This window comes from Pagrus pagrus, assembly GCF_965226575.1.
Source record: "Pagrus pagrus genome assembly, chromosome: 1".
Classification (NCBI taxonomy): Eukaryota; Metazoa; Chordata; class Actinopteri; order Spariformes; family Sparidae; genus Pagrus; species Pagrus pagrus.
In genome coordinates this window covers 22,227,760-22,249,297 of record NC_140185.1, presented here as the reverse complement: position 1 = coordinate 22,249,297, position 21,538 = coordinate 22,227,760, and the positions used below count along the sequence as shown (strand labels likewise).

General features: G+C 40.2%; 1 protein-coding gene across 3 annotated transcripts in view; it reads right to left on the bottom strand.

Moving 5' to 3' along the window:
* The window catches only part of tub (TUB bipartite transcription factor), a 55,103-nt gene that overhangs the window by 13,032 nt on the left and 20,533 nt on the right, over nucleotides 1-21,538 (bottom strand). For 2 of the 3 annotated variants that reach the window (XM_084349402.1, XM_084349403.1), the window contains exons 2-4: nucleotides 7,289-7,340; nucleotides 3,652-3,814; nucleotides 1,762-1,899 (exon numbers count right to left, since the gene is read on the bottom strand). In XM_084349402.1, coding sequence (XP_084205528.1) covers nucleotides 1,762-1,899; nucleotides 3,652-3,814; nucleotides 7,289-7,340 — 353 coding nt within the window. Of the gene's footprint in view, nucleotides 1-1,761; nucleotides 1,900-3,651; nucleotides 3,815-7,288; nucleotides 7,341-14,497; nucleotides 14,929-21,538 lie in introns of those variants that run through there. The other variant, XM_084349404.1, reaches the window with a different exon arrangement.

The following is a 21,538-nucleotide window of genomic DNA, read 5'->3' as shown; positions in this document are numbered from 1 at the left end:
GAACTTATGTAGTAAAATTAGATGGAAAATGTACACATAATTGAAATACTTAAAGTCACTGTTATAGGCTATTTATCTTTTGAGTGTAGGCAGTGTTGTGCATGTAGGTGGTCTCTATCTGTTTTGTTTTTTTTTAATCCCAATTAATGTTAGCAAAGGGGCTCTTTGTAACACTTTTTCATTAGCCATATGTAAGCAGATTGTAATGTGACATGAAAAATTAGACCTTCCGTCTCTCTCGGTTGTCTAAGCCTGTGGACGATTTGTTTAAGTTGTTTAATGCTGCTGGATTGTGGATTTCTTTGTGAAGGACTCGGGTCAGATTTCCCACGGCCGTCCAAAGGATGTGACTTTATGCACGCTCTCGAGTGCCTCGTCAGTGAGCAACAGTGACTAACGTTGGTTTAGAAATGGAGTCCGCTAACATAAACTGACAACTGGCTACCAGCACAACACAGATGTTGGCCAGAGCCCCTTCAACCGATCTTACTGTATGTCAGATATTTATTTAAAAATGTCAATTAATGGAGCAGCATGAATTACTGGTTCTCAAAGCGGGGCACGGGGACCCCCAGTGGTCCTTGAGGGGGTTCCAGTGTGTCCCCAGCAAAAAGAGGATTCATTTATTTTCACTTTAATTTGATTCATAATTAACACAGTGACATAATGTATGACTATTTTGGTCATGGGTTTCATACACCGTCTGTAATTAAACATCTAAAAGCAAAATTCTTAACAAACTGGGGACCCTGGGACAAAATCTTGTCAGATGGGGGTCCGTGGTCTAATTTCTTGGCATGGAAACGTGAGAACCACTATATTCATCTATTCTGTAGCCTTGATGCAGCTGAGGTCTTTAGCGAGTGCAGCAGCTTTGTTCAATAGCCCTCCCAAAGCTGTGAGAGTGAGACGGACAGGGAGTGAGACAGATCCATCAGTGGTGAGTTTTTGACGCTACTGGCCTGATTAATGTTTTACCCCAGTGGAATCACATCACCTTTTTTCCTTTTTTTTCTGGGACAAAGTCATTTCAAAGATGAGCATCCGCTCTATATCATATAGATTGTATTCGCCTTGTGTCAGCTCCTTGTCGTTCTGTAAAGATCCTTTTGTGTCCGGGAAGTATTTTAACTATCACACTGCACAGTGTTCAGCCTGCAATAACATAATGCGTAAGATCAATCAAAGCACAGTGCACCATTTCAACACTCTACTCAGTTTTTCCTCTTCCATCTTAAGACTAATTTACGCCTCTACGGGTGGTGCGTGAGCAGGCTGACAGCACTCACAGTCACACATCACTACAGACATTTGAGCTTTGACAACATGCCACCACAGCGGTGGCTAAGAGGGCAGCTTCACTGGCTGTTTGTTGCCAGATGTGGCTTCAGAAATAAGCGGGCGAACCATTATGTGAGGATTGTAAAGAGGACGTCCACAGACAGTTGCAGCTGCTGGATAATAAGGACTTTGCCTCTTCTCTTTCATACTGTGGGCCGCTTCTTATGACTGAAATCAGCTTCTTGTTTTGGTGTTTAAGCATAAATATGTAAGACAGAGAACAATAGTGTTAAAACAAAATCCTTATTTTGCAATAAATGGTGTGTTTATACCGTAAATACCCTCTGTCTGTTTTGTCTATGCGTCTTGTACCTTTTCTGTCCACCTCCTCTCTAATTCAATCAGTCCGTCCGTTTATCTCAGCTCTAATTATTCTTCACTCTGTCTGTCACCCGTTCATCTTAATACTTGCAGGCTGACCTTTGTGTTTCCCTTTCCTCTCCTTCTTTTCGCTGCCTGTCTGTGGGGTGGAGCTCGCCGACGCTTTGCCCTTTTTGGCTGAGCGAGGCGGCTGCGTGTCCGCTGTCACCTTCACCTCCTCCTGTTCAGCTTCTTGCACTAGACGCAGGGTTGGAGAGGAGCAGCAGCACATGCAGGGTTAGCAGGCCAGATGGACAGAGAAGGAGAGAAGTGGAAAAGAGATTCAGGTGACAAGAAATAAAATTTGAAATATACATTTTAAAAATGTTTATGCTATATATCAGCTAATAAAGAGCAGTGTATGTCTTCTGATAGGACAAGCATTATAGTGTTTGTCTCTGGCATAAAATAATGGTATTAAAATGAACTACAAATTCATAAATGTTAATCAAAATCTTTGTGGAAACAAAAAGGCAACTGTTGCATCTTTCTCTTAGAAAATAAATCAAATGTTACAGAATGTATTACAGATATTTTAAGTGGCGCTTTAACATTAATGCCATTGAGTATAAGTGATACGTTTTCATAATATACACAGTATAATGGTTCAGACTCACTAAAAGTAAAACAAAAAACATCATCTTGTGATTGTTGGGTTGGAGGATGATGAAGTTATTATTACCCTTCTTTCCATCAGTGTATTAGCTACTGCAGAGTTAAATTGTGTCAATATAATTGCTTCTCTCTGCATCAAATGCGACAGTTTGTGGCCTTGAGCCCAGAAACTGGCCCTCAGAACTGAGGATTAGATGGCTGCTCTGGTCTCTGTGTGTAGATAAAAAGACCTCATCAATCCCAGGACTAATACCGCTTCTGCTGTGGAGTGGACAGATTTGCAGCAGCACAGTGTAAAGCGCCTGCAATAGATGATGCAGTGTGTTGTAGTGGTTCCACATGGGCTGGTAATATTAGCAACAGCGTCATTATTCACATTTTTAATAGTTTCTGTTTTGTGCTACTTCAGCCCAGCAACCAATATGTTTACATGTATACATGTCATAGGCTAATATTGTGTGGACATTTCATTTCCTTTCAACAAAACATCTCATATCACGTTCAAATTATGTTAATGACCTGACTTCATATCAGGAGGTGGAGGAGATAAAGGTGCAACCCAATCTCCAATATAAGTGTTTGACAAGTACGTTTCTGCAAAACAATTGATAAGGTAAAACTGAACGTTTCTTTATGTTGCAAGTTTTATGTTTGTTTAGGTTGAATTTTCTATTTCTCTCTTGTCACAATGCTATGCTTATGTTTAAGACCATTTGGTTAGGAAAACATTATGGCCATGTTTAAAATGTCTGTTTTGGTTACCGGGATCATGGCGGGAGATGGTCTGACTACCCGTGAAAAAGTCACGAAAACAGCTGGTAATATCCTTGGGTCTCTTCTAGGTAGACAAATACCTGATTTTGTTGCCACAAAAATGGGTGGTAATGTATCAGGTGTCCTTAAAAATAGTCAGGACATCTCCAGTGTGTTTGTGGCATCCAAAACAATATTCTAAGCCATAACATGATGTTTTCCCAAACCAAACCCAGTGTTTTTTGTGCCTGAAGCTAACTAGATCACAAGCACAACGCTGTCACAACATAAAATAGAAAATTGAGCCCGAGGAAATGTTGCACCATAAAGAAATGTGAAGTTTCAACATGTCCATGGTTTGCAGAATGTTGTTTGACAAAATCTATTTTGGCGACCGGTTAACTCTCGTTCTATTTGGGAAAAGAAACAAAAACTGCATAAGCATAAAATCTCTTTCAGCCCAAGAACAAATACTTCATGTAAATAAGACAGATCCGTCAAACAAGCTGCCTGAAATCTTTGTTTGGTCAACGCAGTGTTTCCTAAATGCTGTGTTTGAGCTTTCTGCAGAGTTGTACTTACCGTGGTAAATGGTGCTGCTGTTGCTGCTGAGGTAGGATTCCACCAGCGGAGCCTGTTCCTCGCTCTGTTTGGTCCGACGAGTGCGAGACCTCCCGTCCACATTAGACTGGACCATCAGAGGCTCCTGCCTCTTCTTCTTCTGCTTCTGTTCAAGGAGCGCTCGCTGTTGTGTAGGTTGCGTGTGCGTGCGTGCATGCACACAAAGATGCCCAGATTAAAAGAGAGATAATGAAGGCACAGCTTCATCATATGGAAACATTACATCATCCTATTATACACCATTAAATGGAATAAATTAAGTTACAACAAAAGTACATTGGCACTGAAGCTACATCTATTTCCTCACAGAGTGATGTTATAATAATGTAGCTGCTAATTGTTTAAGATTAATTCAATTATGGTCAGTAAACCATGTCAACATCTTCAAAAGGCAAAGCTTTATTCTCCTCTGGTGAAACACATAAATCCTCGGAGATAACACAGAACACAAAATATTTTTCCTTTTGAACTGATTTGCGATAAACACTTTTGAGGCAGCACAGATTTTCCTGCAGTTATCTTCACACAGTTTTTGGACAGAGTGCTGGGTTTAAGCAACTGGCAATAACACATTCTCAGATAAATCTGTTAAGCCAAGAGACCAATCTGAGGATGTTTCAGGATGTGCTGCCTAAACCTCTCTGACCTAAGGCTGGATATAGCTATTCATCTGTCAGCTATATGCAAGTCTTCAAACCAGAGCTCATCAAATATTGAAGGTTTCTATTAGTGGAGAGTTCAGGCTGCAGAGCATCTGAGCTCTACAGAATCCATGTAAAGCTCAAGTCTTTGCCAAGACGGCGATGGCCATAACAGGAGGTGCATTTACACAGCGCAGGGATTTGATGGTAAGGCTTTGACATGTGGGCCGGCACCGAACATAAACTTCAGGATAAAAGGTTTCAAAAACAGATACAACCAAGCTTCTCTCTTTTATAAACGAGAGATAACCAATAAAAGAGATGCTTTGTATTTACGTCACACTGTACATTAAACCCTGTTGAGCGAGGAGCTGTAATACATTTTCATACCTCACTAAGTCATTAACATTTAATTACTTTATTGTAATCAATATAGCTATTAATCAATACTAATTTCTGATGTTTAATAATTAATTTGATGTTAACATCTTTGTTAAGTGATTAATGAGCGTAAGAAGGGTATTTTAATCCATTAAAGCACGGATGAAAAGCAGCTCACTTGCTTGTGAAGCAGACCACCTGCAAGGCCTTCACATTGATTAATTAGGAAAAGACTGCAGGAGCATCTGATGCAGCTCTGACTGCACGATTGAACATGAATGCTTTGATTATGGAGACTCTATTCATTTTATTTACTTCAGATAAATGGCTGGAGATCACAGCAGTTTGCACGATTGTCTTGCTGGACTAAAGTGTCGCTGACAACAAACAATGACAACAACTGTTTGAACAGTGTGAAGCTGCGACATGAAATCTTGTATTTTCTTTCATTTTGTTCTCACATTTTTTCCTCATTCACCTCACTTCCTTTGCTCCCCTCTCCCCATCGCTCATTTACTCTTTACTCTCGGTCACAACTTGTTTACTTGCTTAGGTTCACCTGAGCACTTCCTGTTTAAAGACTGCACACCAACTCATTCACTCTTTTCACCTCCACATTAAGTGGCATTATTAGTAAGAGGTGTTTTTCTACTCTTAGTACTTTTCCTGCATCAATTTTACTTTAACTCAGAACGTATCCTTAAGAGACATGAGACTCATTTGACTTATATACATTTCTAATCCAATTTATATTTCATTAATTCTTTGATTTTGGAGATATAAATCTTTGTTTGAAGATAGAAATCCTGAAGTTTCCTGGTTCTCCCTGCATTCTGATTAGTGTTAATGACGATGGTCAGCTTATTCTGAATCTCCTACTTAATATAATATAATTAATATCAAAATACATGACAGGCATGCTGATACCTGTCAGTGAGAGGTGGAATCCAGTCATTTAAGACCACACTTAAATATAAATGCTGACAACTAAGCAGTTTTACATTATTGTATCCACCTTATTTAAACATCTATAACTCATTACTTGCTGCATGGGGTACATCTAGAAACTTATAAAACCTGTAACCACTGATGGAATGTACAGTAAGTGAGTAAGTACATTTACTTAACTACAATTTTTTTTGTATTTTTTTGTTGTTGCAGTTTTTAGTATTTTTGAGTATTTCCATTTTCTGCAACTTTACAACTTTACACTTTCACTCCACTGCATTTTTGAGGCAGTGCTTTTTACTATCATATTTATTTGATCACTTTAGTTCCTAGTTACTTTGCAGATTGCACGCTGCATCAGAGCATTTTTTAATTAGTTGATTTTATCAGCAATAAGATACAAAATGTTCCAATACAATGATTCCAATAATCAGTTGAAATGATGATTGTGGAATGAGCCATAATATACATATACGTACATGTAAATATATGTATAATTTACTGTTACTTGTACTTTTGATACTTCAGTGCATTTGTTGCAAGAAATTTACTTGCGTATGATTCTAAAGTACATTTAATATCAGAATCTCTAAAGGTGCAATATGTAAGAATTGGCTACTTGTCAAATTTATACTCAAACAAATGGGGGGGCAGCATATCACCAGAGTAACTGCTAACTGTAGCTGCTATTAGCTAGTTAGCTCAGTTAGGTGTGCAGCTAGTGGGTCAGACTGGGAGCCCGGGGACCAGGGCAGTGTTAGTGTTCACACCGTTAGGAGGATTTTTGGATCAGGAAGGGCCGTAGGTTGCTGGTTAGCATGCTTACTTCAGTAGTTATCTTTGCAACACAATACGTAGACATCATGATGTGAAAACTGCTATTCCTTCACTTTTTTCTCGACAATTTTAGTTTGTTTTTGAACATTTTCAACTTAAAATTCTTACATATTGCCCCTTTAATACTTTTACTTAAGTACTATAAGTATGCGTGACTTTACCTTTCACCAAAGTGATATTTAAACACGGTTTCTTTACCTTTTATCAAGTATAAGTTTTAGATACTTTAGTGAGCAAAATCATCTCAATTAACAGATACACCCAAACCTATTCGGTCACGCACAGTAACAGATAACAGATAGATTACACTTCTGATTAAGCAGTTAATTTTCACTTGAAGATGTAGGATTAGCAATAAACATGTATTTATTTATTTTTTACTTAAAACACACAAAAAAGTGCATAACAATAAAGTTCAATCACAACTGACAGTTGTGATTGACAGATACTGATGGAAGACTCTGTTTACATTTTTTGATTTATCAGTATGAGATGTGGGTATATTTACATTTTTTTTAAGACAATGGACATGTACACACAAATAAAGCCCAATCAGAAAACAACACTCTTAATCTAGGCTATGACATGTTTCATAATCTTCAATATTTCAGAGCCTCATACAGCCTCTCATTAGAACAGCACTCAGAGAGATAACAAGTCCCGGCTGGCCATTTGTGTCCCCATGATGGAGCAGCGGAAGTTTGTGTCATGATAAAACCGCTCTGTTATAATTGATTTTGCCTGTGTTACATCATTATCAGAAGTGCAGTGAAGGATAGGACAAGACGTACCTGTCTGTCCAGTTTCTGCTGCCGGAGGTTGGTGCCCTCGTCATCTAAAGTGCTGCAGAGAAATTGGAGAGAATGGTGTTAAAATTGCTTTGCAGATGTTTTTATGATAACATTTTCCAAACTGCCTTTTTTTATTCACTTGCTGGGCTGAAATTGTAAGGGAAGGCTGAACACTTAACACTCTGACTGTATTTTAGCTTCATTGCCTCATATATATGGTAATGAAGCTTGTGGACTTCAGGAAACAGTGGAAATTTGTTTCTGCCTCAAAACATTTAATTTTCACATTGAGACCTTTATTATCCTCATGGCTGTGTTTATTTTTGTTTGTAAATCAGTTATTAAAAAGGTGTGTTTTATTGCTTTGTGCATTATCTTGAACACAATTTCCTGTAACAATTTAGGCTTACAGAGGGATTAAAAGAATTGAAGAGGATTTTTATGACTTATATACGAATATGAAAAAAGTCACTTAATGAATAAAATAGCCAGCCACACTTCTCCATTCAGTTAATGAATTGACTTTGTGTCCATACATTCAAATTCTGGTTACAACAGAGCTTCAGATACAAAGTCCAACGGTAAAACGCAGTCAGATACAGAATAAGCGTGATCCAATGGGCACTGAGGCAGTTAAATGAGAGCATGTGTGCTTTGATAGATACATAGATAGGGAGGGTTGTCACAGCGCTGTCAGTAAGTGTCTTCTTAGTAAGTAAAAAGGGAACATAATCAGAGGTATCACTTTAATCTGATCTGTCAGAGATGTCCCAATGTCCAGAGGAAAAGATGAGGGAGAGGAACATAGCAGCCAAGACATTCTGGGTTTGATCAGAGTTCAGAGTTCTTCCTTCATCTCCTATTCTGTGTCCCTGAAATTACATTTGTATATTACTCAATTGTTTTCATAATTATGTTGTGCTGAACAACATAATTGCTGCCCGGATTATCCTCAAAGACAACATTTCTTTAGGTGGATAAAATGTACTGCAAGGCAAAGAGGTTGCTGGGGTGGCTGGAGGCTGTACAAAGTGCAGGACTGTCAGTTTAGGTTAAACAAAAGCATGTTGGTTAAGGTTGAAGAAAGATTGTGCTTTTGTTAAATGTTGACAAATAATCTTGTCTCAAGTCACTTCCAGGGAAGCAGGATTTCAGCCACAGTCTGTATAATAACGTCACTGCAAATGGTACGCAGCATTCATGTTTTTGAGACTGTTTTGCACTACAGCAGATGGCAAACTGTAACACCAACACACTATAGGTCCAAGCATCTAGCACCTTTGGCCTTCTTGTTAATTCTAAATGTTATACATTGAGTTCTTTCTTTATTTCTTTGTGTAAAAAAAAAAAAAAATCATTGCGTTTGTCCCAGCAATGTATATGTGTATTTGCATATAGAGCTGAGATGTATGTGAAGTGAGATGTCGAAACGCCTGATGCCACATTTGAACTGACAAGCTGTCCCCTTGTGATATGATCACCGAAGACGTCTGTTACCCAGGATAAACAGCCTCATAGTTTATAATGATGCAGCGCAGTGAGGATACAGACGTTCCATCGAGGAGACGAGGGTGTATGACGCAGATCTGCCTGTTTGTCACTGTTAACAGAGACTCCAGTTGGCAGTGAAGTTCTCTATAGTTTTTAGATTATGTGGATATTTCTGTTCATAGTTGCTCTTTTTCACTCATCACTTTATTATCGAAACATGGTTTTTATATTGCTTCATTTTAGGGGATGCTGCAGCCCCCTCAGCACCCCTAGTTCCCGTGTCCACGGTCTCTTCTATTACTAAAAAAGACCGACAAACAATGACCATTCCCTAATCTTAACCAAGTGCTGCCAGTGTCTAAACATAACCGTTAAAAAGCTAAATGATGCTTGTAGTCACTGTGAGTGGCTACTGTATTTCAAGACTGCCTATTTTGGAGAAAAACTAATGAAATACTGTATGTTGTCGGTGAACATTTCAATGATATGTTCAGTATCAACATTTTTACAACTTGCCAGGTATGTTAACTACCAACTTTTCCTCATTATAGTAGAAAACGTAATTCGCCAACATTATGTTTGCCTCTTAATATAAGTGCTGTTGCACATTAGCTGTATATTAATGTAATTTCTAGTAGACAGAGCTGTCATCTCCCTCTTCGGATCAATTTCCCCTTTCCTGAACAAACCTCTCCTTTCACTGACACAATGCTTTATTTCCTCAAGATTTATACTTTGGTGTCAGGATGCATCTTCCAGCAGAAGTTGAACTCTAGATTAAGCCTTAAAAAGTTGCGGCTCAGATTTGCAGTGTAACTGGAGGTGCAGATCTCAACTATGTCAACAGAGATTAAGTTATACTGCAGCAAACCCAATTGTCGCTGTTTATCTTAACACTTGAGAATCTGCGCCGGTGAACATATGGACGGCAGCGTCTGTCACAAGAAAGGCAGAGACACACAGCGTCTCATGATGGTGGGTGTCATATGCTGTACAGATTGAGAAGCCGTTTGAGGCACACTTATGATTTTGGCCTGCAAAAATGAATTTGACACAGCGTTGACTGTTCAGAAAGACAGCTGAAGAACACAATACTTTCATTCACTAAAAACAACACCTGCCTAACAGTCAAAAGCTCTACAGAAACTTTTCAAACCCTCCTGCTGCGTGATTCACCTCTCTAGTGTCCATATGCTCGATGTGCTCCAGCATGTTCACCGCTCCGTTCTAACCTTCATTACTCAACTGGACAGCACCTGTTCTTCACCTGCACACTTCACCTTCCAGGAGAGTATTTAATGGATGAAAGAGACTCTGTGTGTACTCCATCAGGGACTTCACTGTAGCTACGGCATTCGCCCTCTCAGTCCTTCAAGTGTAAGTGTCGCCAGGTTATCCTGTCGCTGTTTGTGGAGCAATGTGACTGAAGTGATGCTGCTATCAGTGTTTACATATCTCTCAAAACCATTTTTGTGTCCTCTGCCGACTTCATGGTTGTTTCTTCAGCTCAGAGAACCCTGAGAATCCTCAGAGGTTCCTAATTATTGTTCAATGAGCTACAGCAGAAGAACAAAGAATGAAAGAGGGGAGGGGGAGGGGTGTCTGCCGATGTGTGATGAAGGAGAAAATGATGTTGTTTTTCCAGCTCTCTTAAAGGTATAATTTGCAGAATATGGAAAGAATTCGATGGCAGCTCTAAAAACATAGGGGGTAGCGTATCACCAGAGTGACGGACAACTGCTGCTCTTTGCTACTTGTCCTTGGCCGTAGGTGGCTACAGTTAGCTCATTAGTTAATGGCTCGGGTAGCGGTCAGTGGAGGAGCCAGTGGCCATAGAGTTTGTCTAAACCAGGACCTTGGATCACAGTTGGAGTCACCACAGGCGACAGGGCTCAGCTCAGCTGGATTTGGCAAGTAAACACGGCTGGACACCGAACTGGGATTGACCACAACCTCCAAGACCGACTGAGGTCAGTTTGACAACGGGGGGAGAATGTATGGAGGTGATTTACAGCATCTATGACCAAGACTATGACTTCAGGAACAAGAGACAGCAGGCGGGACGGGAAAGAAACGACAGACAGTCGGACATCATTTATTTTGACCAAACCAGAGGTGACTGTGGGAAGACAAACCAAGACTGTGTCAGTGAGTTTTATTTAGTTTGTGTCGCGTTTGAAAGAAATGCTTTTTACGAGTTCACAAGGCAATTAAGTTCATCTTAGTTCAGTAAAGAGGGGATGAGAGGATGCACAATGCATTTCCACCGTTGCATTCATAATGTTCCTCTTTTCACTTGTTGATCTGTTATCCTTCAGCTTGATTAGAGGCAACTGCGGTTTTCATCTCCCATTAAGTCTTACTGGTGCATGATAAATAAAGCCAACAGGTGGTTTGTCAGCATGATTGATGAGCATTTTATACTCCTTATTCCTCTGTCAAAAGCCCAAATGTGACCGTGGATAGTCAATCCTGCAGCTGCAGCTTGGATGAATGTTCAGTCTACCTGTATCACTGCACCACCGACTCTAGTTGGACAACAAAAGCTCACACAAACGCAATACAAATGTATTTTCCTCCCACGCCTCGTTAGAAATACAGACAAAGCACTCCATGTCTGCAATCAGAGTAATCAAGTGTGTGAATAGGCTTCAGACAGGAAGATAATGACAGAGCTGATCCTGTGGAGGTCAAACAGCTCATTATTGTGGAGAATCTCTGGTCACTCCTGTTCTGCTACACACCTATGTTGAGGTTTAAAGGAGGATTTATATTCTGGTGAAGGAACATATATATTCACTGTAACGCAGTGCAAATGAAAACTGGAAATGTTCGATGTGATGACTGTTGAGTTCCATCAACCGTGACAAAACATATTAACCTCCCAAACTGAAACCTGCTCGTGAAAGCCTGCGTTGAAATTTTAAAACTCTGAATGTTTTCAGAAGATCACAGCAATCATGAAACAACAAAGAAAACATTAAATATAAAGAAGGAAGGCTCTGCACACTGAGGTACCATGCAAGTATTTATTGATGAAGCCAAGATTGTGGTTACTGGACCTTAACTGTCAAGTCTTGTGAACATCTAGCAAACAAAAGCTTGTATTCATTATTAAATACTTGCACTTGCTCTTTTTCTATTAAAACTAAGAATCTATAGTATATATTTAAGCCACTGAACTATGTGATCTGATGTTTTTGAAAGCAGATGTTGTGGTTCATCATACATTTTGATGTCTGTACACCCACATTTAAGTTAAAATGTATATTAAATTCCTATTCTTTAAAATAATAAAAGCAGAACATGAACAATTATATAACTAGCTTTAACTTAACAAAATCACCATATTTGCAGCCCAGGTGTCAGGATACAATGTTATGTTAGGAGGTAACGTTTCTGCAAACTTCCAAGATTTGCATTTGTACCAAGTGTGGTATATCACATTCACATTATATGCTTATTAGCCGCCTTTCACATCAGGAGGTGGAGGATATGGCTGCCAAACAACTGACTGCAGTTTGAGTCACACCACTGGATATTTTTAAGGACACCTGGGGACATTTCCAGGCCTTTTTGTGGCGTTTAAAGTGGGTGTTTTTAAAGGAGACCTGCGGACATTTCCAGCCGTTCACAGAAAGTATGACCATCTCCATCTGTGATCAAGGCAACCAAAACCTGTATTTTCAGCCAAACCATGATGTTTTTCCAGGCCAAACCAAGTGGTTTAAGTGCGTATACTTGACCAGAGCAGAAGCACAGCGTTGAAATAGAAATTTCAACCTTAACAAACGTCAAGTTGGAACATAAAGACATGTTCAGTTTTAATTAAATGTGGTTTTGCACAAATATACTTAGCTAACATTTATTCTGGCGACTGGGTTGATATTTGCAGTAAACAGTAGACTTCAAGTTCGAAGAAGCACTGTTGACAATCTGATGCTGTGAAACTCAGGACTGATTTTGATTTCTCCTGTTCAAAATATTGTTAAAAATGTTGGCTGTTGAATTTGTTCTGACTTGTAACTATCAAAAGTTTAATTTGGACACAGAAAAAGCAGCTTTTTCATCAACTCTGCCAGCCATGAGTGAATTTGGCACTCGGTGAAGGATTTTTACTGTCGCTGAGACTCCTCATCACACTCTTAAAAATAGTTTATGCGTGACAGTCATTGGCTGATGATTCTGCAGAAGCACCTGGAAACACTAATCCTAAAAACGAGTTGACCTTGTAAGTAAAGTAAACAAGAAACTAATATTCACACAATTTAACATGGTAAGAAAACTCATACTATCCACAGCATTAAACAGCCTATGTACAATAACTCCTTTGCATTTTTGACAATGTACCAATTTCACCATTTCTTTTGTCGAGAGCTTACAATTGTTGCTTTCCTTTCCTCCAGAAACAGAAATAAAACAAGAGCTTTGCCTGAGTATTCAAATACTGCGAAGCTAATCTCATGAATTTGCTCCCTGCAGAGAGGAGCTACTGTACGACTGCCATGTCTTCGAGATGTGTGCTTGTGAGATAGGTGCCCTTCATTCTGTCAATTTCTGTGGATGCACGTGCTGTATACATCTAATGAGATGAGAGAGCCACACGGTGCAGCTGTCTCCTCCAACTCTGCACCGAGGTCCATGCATTTTTCATGGCAGCTTCACGGGACGAGTAAAACTGCTCATTGAGAATCAGAATCAGATTCTCAGATAGTGGTTCACGCTTGTTTATAAAATGACTTGTTCTTCCCATTGCTGCACCAGTCATGAAATAATTTTCTTTATTTAATGATTTCATAAAAAGCTGTTTCTAATTGTTATTGTTGGCATGATACCTAAAGATCTGTGTTTCTACACTGTTTTCCAGAAGTTTCAAATGAATCACGATAAAGATCACTCTCTGCTCTCGACCTGATGCAGTCTCATTCTGAAATTCGTGGACTGCCACCGTAACTTATAGCAACCGTGAGCCAATAGCATCAAAGTAAACGGGGAACCATGGCAATGGGTGTTCAATCAGAGGAAAGAGCCAGCAGCGTTAGTACTGCACTTGAAATGATGAAAGCAGATGTAGGTCCCCTGCTAAAAGCTCATAACAGCTCGCAGTTTTGTTATTTACAAACAGACACTTTGCTCCAAACATCATGCCATACGGATGATTTTTGTACACATGCATGCACACAATTGCACGCAGGAACTTGCACAGTGATCTTTCAAGAAAATGTGTGCCGTATGACCTACATCCTACATTCATGACGTTCCAGTGTACCTACTACTGTTGAATCCAATCTAACGGCACTATTCCTGAATCAAGCTAAAGGCAGAATTACACACGAACAATGAAACGTGAAAGGAGCTAAATTGAGACCTCAATAGTTTATGCAGCTGCAATTCTGGGATTCACTTCTGCATTATTTATTTTTTTTTCTGTGGTACTCAGCCTTGGTCTCAAATATCAATACATAAAGAGCACCATTTCCCCTCTAAACATGTTCATATTAGCAAAAACAAGAATATCATGCCACCAAAGAGAGAAGAAAAAGCCAGTTTCCATCCTTTGTGTTCGCTTTTATTGTGCCAATTCAATGTGACCGTTATCAGTCTGATCTCCTTGTCAAACACACACACACACACACAGACACACACACACACACACACACTGCCTCAAATGATGAACACTGTGCCCTTTCCTGTGTTCTCAGGAATGTGGTACAGTACCTGTAGGGGATCCAGTCGGAGGAGTGCTTGGAGCTCATTCTGTATCAATCACTTTGACTGCTGCTGCCTGACTGCGAGGCTAACGGCCTGCAACAGCACCGGTGCAAGTGGCTACGGGGGTCTGAGGACAGCGATCACAGCCAGAGAGCCCACATCGCCTGTTCATCCTCTGCACGCAGCCCTATATCCCCAGCCTGCCTGTGCTTCTTCGTATGTCCTCTAGCTGAGGGGCAGCAGATGACTAACAATCCAGACAGACAGCCGCACTCCTCAGTCATGCACACCGAGCGCATGAAATAGCCGTTTTCTTCTCTCCCATGTGGACGCTTCCAGTCAATGCCTCTCCTCTTCTCTTCTTCTCCCATCCACCGCCTCTGCTCCTGCTCTGTGCTGGCTCTCTTCCCTCGCTCGCACTCTGTAGGCTCTATCTAAATCTCCCTCCGTTTCTTGCCCTTTAAATCCCCCCCCTCCCTTACCCTACCCTCCCCTCCCCTCCCTTCTTTCCTTCTCTGTCCAAATCTCGCTCTGTGCCTCTCTGCCCAATCTATCTCTCGTTATCTCTTGTGCAGCATCACCTTCAGCGGCATCGAGTGTGAAGCCTTAAGCAAAAAAGGTTACAGAGATTCCCCATTGTCTAGCCTCTTTGATGCTCCTTCTTTGCTATTTCTACACCGTGCCAACCCCCCATCTCTCTCTCTACACACACACACACACACTCTCTCTCTCTGACACACTCTATCTTTCTTGCCTGTGTTGCATGAGGCATGTAAAGCAGGGACTTCGATGTGTTTTCTGGACCATAATTTATTTATTCTCTCAGAGTAAGAGGCATTAGCATACGACTGTGCAGACTAGTGTTAACAGCCTTTAATTCAACACTCTCTAAAGCCAGACAAAGGCACCCTGTGATAGTGCCACGGCTCTGAACCTCTCTCACACACATCTGCTTCCGCCCTCAGTCTGCCACCCCTCACTGTCACCACACAAACGCACACATCGCTCACTGTGCTCCCAGGGTTATTCAGGAGCCCGTCTATAGACAGTTAAACCACGGCGCTTTACAAGGAGTCAATTCATGTCAACTCCATCAAATACCTCAAGTTTTAAGTGTGTGATCCCTGCCTTAGTTTGTTGATCTTAATAGAGTGAAATCATATGAAACAATCCTGAGAATAATTTGGGGGAAGAGAATCTATCGCCTGTGGGTACAGATGAAAACATCTTGTCATCTGTCTCCCCACAAAACAACCTCAGGCTAAATTGCATTTGCTGCATTTCATCATCCTTGTGTTTGCTGCACCAATCCTTATTATATATTCACATGGATTCAGGACATTCAATGCACCAAACCACTGTGAGAAACACAAACGCGCCCAAGCACAAACACACATCTATTATTGCCGAGGCATTTGTAGTGTGTTGAAGCATGCATTACGCTTGCATTATCCCAAGGTCAGCACTCGTATCATGTGCTGATCAGATTAGACACACTGTGCTGCGTGGTGAAGCTGTAATATAGAATTCAGGATTGCGCGGATGTTATTTAGGCGACGACAAGTCAAACAGTGGAGTCACTATGGAGTTCATTCATGCATCTTCCCTCAATTATTTATTGTAAGCCTAAGAAAGAAAAGCATTGCTGATAGTGTTCAGTGGTAGACTGCCAAAGTAACCCAGGAAGAAAAGAGTGGAAGACTAAAGAGATACAGACACATTTCTGTCTGAGTTATATAAAGTTCAAGGCTAAATCTTTGGTTTGTTTCTTTTAACACATCAATCTTTTTAATTTAAAACATTAAAATTAAAGACTGATGTGTTGAATTAACCAACAAGCCAGATATAAAAGAATTTGCCTGCATAATAGATAACAATGACTAACTTAATATCCTTTAAAAGCAGTGCTGGGTCGGTTACTAAAACACAAATTCTGATCTCACACTCACTACTCATTTTAAAGATTTCTCACTTTATATCTTATTTTATATTTCTTACCTTACACTACTTGCCTGATGCGCCAGATGTTTTTTTATACAGAAAAGTGTTTCCCACACATATGATTTACTTGGGCGGTTCTTCCAGGTATATTAACAGCCATATATCCATATATTTTAGCATTTTATTGGCTACTTTTATTAGTCTTTAACCATGCGAGAGAATGACGCCATTTGGATCGATTAGCTAGTGGACAGGATAATCTGCCCTCAGTCTTCCCCTCCAGTCTACTGTCAATCACACATGCCCTGCAGAGAGAGCGAGAGAGACTCTCTGTTACTACAACCCTCCTGTGAATGTACTAATTGTGATGCAACTTCTCCTAAAGCGGAATAGCCTGTAAAGAAATCCAAAATGCGAGGTGTGTTTTTTGGCAACACTCTGGCCCTAATCTGCTAAATCAACTGTTGCTTGCAAGTTCACAGACTTGCCATAACAAAAAATCTGAAATCTAAAGATTTTATTCTTTAGCTTTTCAAAATTTAAAAAGGTGCTATTTGTAAGAAAAGCTGATTTTTGAGTCTCATTCCCAACTCGCCAAAAACTGATGCTCTGGGATGTAAGACGGGTTGGCTGCCATCCCAAAGCGTCAGGTTGACGAGTTTGGAAATGAGACTCAAAAGTCAACTTTCTTGCAAATAGCACCTTCAAATGCTTTCCACAACTATTGACAACACATGCTGTCAACAGACACTGTAGGCCTGAAATAAAACAACCAAACAATTGCAAATGTTTCTTCAGGTAAACGGCTCAATGCACTGTAAAGCCAATCCAAAAAAAATAAATAAGACACATTGGCTCAGAACTAGATTTTATTCTTCTCTGGTACTGACAGCATTCAAACCTTATGCAACTGCTTCACTGAAAACATAATGAAACATTGATTGCATTCTCTAACGGTATGGCCTTTGAAAAATGTCAAGCCACAAAGGTGTTTCAAAGAGAAAGAAAGTGTATACAGAGCGGACAACAGCGAAATAAATCTGCTTTCATAAAACAGATCGATTTGTCGCACATAGTTTCTTCCACCATGTCACACACCAATTGTGATGTTTCAATAAAACAGATGACAGCGACTCGAGTGGGTCACATATTCCTGAGGATATTATTCACTTCTTTGTTGAATCTGGGCTCTCCATTGTTAACCTATCTAATAAAGAGTTTGTTACTCAACTATTACTGTACTGAAAGGCATGTTTACAACAGTTTGTATCTGTGCTGAAGTGGGCAGTAAAGTCAGATGTCCCTCCTACACAACTCTGCTGCTGTTTCTTCTGCGAGTTATGAAATCGTAACTCCACTACACGATAAAAACAAAAAAACAAAAAACAACAGTTTTATCCCACCAAACTCAGAGAGATTAAAAGAGAGATTGGTGCGCTCAACCCAGGAGACCCATGTTCCTTTTAGGTTTTGCAATTTATCTCATTACAAAATTATTGTGTTAAGTAACCGAAGCAAAAAAAAAGCCTGCATCATCATCATCACTCCTCGTAGGTGCAATTATCCCCGGATTTGAGAAGCACTGTAATTAGGCAGACAACTTGTCTAACTGAGGGTGTCAGCAAGCATCAGCTCTGCCAAAGCCCTTGAGCAAGGCACTTAAGTGGGGAGAGGGAACATGATTCTATATAAAGATTCATCAAAGGGTAACTCAACCCTCAGGTGTGTTTATAGCTCTTGGGGAATACTTCTGCATATGTGGAAAAAGTAGTTTAAAGCCTTTTGTGGCTCCAGAGGAAGCTGCATGTAGTCTGATACGTTTATTTATCAGCTTTATACTTCTTTTTTCACACATGCGGTATTCCTCCCCAAGTCCTGCAAACACACTTTAGCGTAAAAATGGTGGAGTTGCCCTTTAAAAATGGCAATTACAAACGGAAGTTACTGATAACTGGTAGTGAGATAAATATAGATGACTGTCAATCAACGTAACTGCCTGTCAAAGAGCCCCCGTGGTTAATGATGTGTACCCTGCATATCAGCTGGTGTGATGAAAGTGGCAGCAAATGGAACAAGCCACTCCGCTGAGGAACAGGTGTAAGCGCAGCACCCTGCTTAATATTTGATGCTGAAAGGACGACTTTGAAGTTCGGTTCTGGTCATGAGAGAGTTAGGAGTGGGAGGGAGGCTGACTTTCATATAATTTCAGAGAAACAAACGACGTATATTCTCCTTCCTTACTAGACCAGAGTGTTTTCTTTCTCCTTCTTTATCCCTTTTCCCTCCGGCCTAATAGCCATTAAAGCATTAAACAGCAAATGATAAGATCCTCACGACAAATTAGATTTTCCCAGTACAGAATTTGTACAGTTTTCCCAGAGGCATTTTATTGTTGGTAACAGGAGGCCAGCAGTATCAGTAATTATAATAATGGTCCTGGCATGGAAGGCACACACTGATGTGAAAATGGATCTCTGGCTTGTGTCCGCCTGTCTTAGTCAGACTGTCTGCAACACAGCTGCAGAGCACACAGCCTTAATAATATAGCAGCCTGATCAGGCATGAAGGACATGTGCCCACTGATGAGTAACATCTACTGTATCTCTCTAGTTTTTATCACATACAAATCAACCAAAGAGAGCAGAGAAGCTGTTCCAAACACGCAAAAACAAACTTTGTGTCCATGTTTTTCTGAAAACAAACATACAGTATATTACTTGTGTTTTATAGTGTACACTACATGGGTCAGGCAGACGAGTGGCTTCATCTTTTCTGGCTGATGCACCTCTGATACACTGGATTCGCAGCAACCATGTGCTGCCATGCGTCCCAAATCAGGGGCTTTGCCTTCGAAGGAATACGCCTGTTAAGTTAGAGACTTTGGGAAATAGAAGGGTTGCACCTCCTCTTCAAGATGGCCATTCCTCACTCAGTATCACCCTCACACATGTCATCACATATGACACTTCACATATATTGCAGAACATAATGGCAAATAAGGTGGTAAATACCTGTGGTAAACTGGATATTTGAGTTTATAGTAAAATTTGTGACATATGATGGACATTGCGAGAATAAAAAGTAAATAAATTTTTTCAAGGTACTGGTAAATATGTGCCTGTTCAACCCTGGCTCATCAATCTGGGTACAAATGATACGACTTTACACTTTCAAATTGTGTGCTGTGCATGTCTCATAGTCCAATTTTGTGCGCAGGTGATACAGCAACTCTTTCATTTAAAGGAGACATATTATGCAAATGTTCAGGTTCATAATTTTATTTTGGGTTACTACTAGAACAGGTTTACATGCATTAATGCTCAAAAAACACATCAGTTTTCTCATACTGTCTGTACTGAACTTTTTATGTTTGGACGCATCTGTTTTCCACATAATTTAAGGAGTGGTGTATCACCTGCACACAAAATTGGACTTTGGCCCAGGTACTGCACGCAAATTGAAAGTATAAAGTCGTGTTATATGTATGCAAATTGAAGTGACTGGGCGGGTTTGTTTCCTGTGTGGGAAGAATTGCTTCACCCTATGTGGTGACAATAACATTGAAATAACAAACACTTGAGTTTGTACCTGGCTTCCATTATGAACACTTAGCAGTAGTTTTTTCTTTGTCCAGTTGTAACAGCCATTTATCAGGTTTTTGTGAGAAATACATTTTGATCAGGTGAGATTTCCCAACTAAGCGAGTATGCAAGAACAACCAGAACACACATTAATAACGACCAGCCTGCAGTAGGTTTGTGATGTAAGTTGCAACAGAGTAATTGGTTTTGTTCTCCAGATTCTAGTTTCATTTTTAAGCCACATTTGGAGAAGCCTTGAAATGGGTCTGCCTCATCAAACTCTTATGACATATTCAGCCTTGAAATGCGGGAATTAGGACAAAAAGAGTGAGTCACTAACTGGATCTACATTACGTCATATCCCACATGGGAGCATGCTGCACTTCTGGAGACTGGAGGAAAGCCAAAGGATCCTGTCAACAGTAAGTTGGTGTAAGCTGTAAGAAAGCCCTGTCTGCATCAGGCGGACGCTCACCTCTTTAATTATGCATATCAGAGGAATGAATGGGTGATATCAGATGGCGCAACACGATGTTGGACAGAAATAAAGGGCTTATGAAGCTCTAATGTGCTTAACTGTATGCACCACCATTTTCATTTGCAAATGATTTGAGAGAAAGGGAAACTAGAAGGCAGGACCATAATAGGAAAACAGAAGTAAACTAACACATTTTTAAGTCGTGCAAATACTAGAAAACCTTTCTAATGGACAAAAAGATTCACTTGAAAAGGCGAGTGAGCTATTGTTCCTTCTTCTCACTCAGGGAAGTGTCCAGACACACACATTGAACTGTACTTGGCAGCTACAAATGCTTTCCAGCCTTTTCAAAACTGTGATTACATTGCATATTCAAACTGCGCCTCACAGGCTTGAGAAACCGTTTCCAAATCTCCGTCATAATCAGATAACATTTGATTGTTCAATTCATACTGGAGTGCCAGGCTGCCGCACTGCTTCGTAATTTTACAACGAAACCACAAAGAAACAACCGTGTAAAATACAATTCAGGAAAACCTGATGACACATATAGACTGACTGATTAAAAGCCAGGAAAAGCTCACTGAGGCTTTCTATGAATCAGCTGCAGCAGCGTGACGTTCCAGCCGCAGTTCAGTGGATGATATCATCATTTATAGATAGATGTCCTCAAACCTGTCTTCATACAAACTTTTTCAGAGCAATGTGAGGTGGCTAAACGCAAAAAAAAAGCCATCCTTTGAAGGTCGCTGTGAGGCAAAAACAGTGGCACCTTTATTTTAAGGGGAGTTGTAAATCTTAGAATGAGAGAGCGAGAGAAACAGAGGGACTATGTGTGTCTGCGAGTGTGAGTGAAAATTAAATCTCACAGCCTCGGAGGGAGAGGGAGTGACTGTCTGTGTGTGAGCTTTTGCATGAAAAGAATGAAAAGTGAATGAGCATATTGGCTTGAGTCCGGTATTGAGTAAATCTAATGTGTACCCGCTATTGATTCCCTCTAATGTCTGCAATGTGGTCTCTGCTGGTTACGACAAATTGTGGAAAATG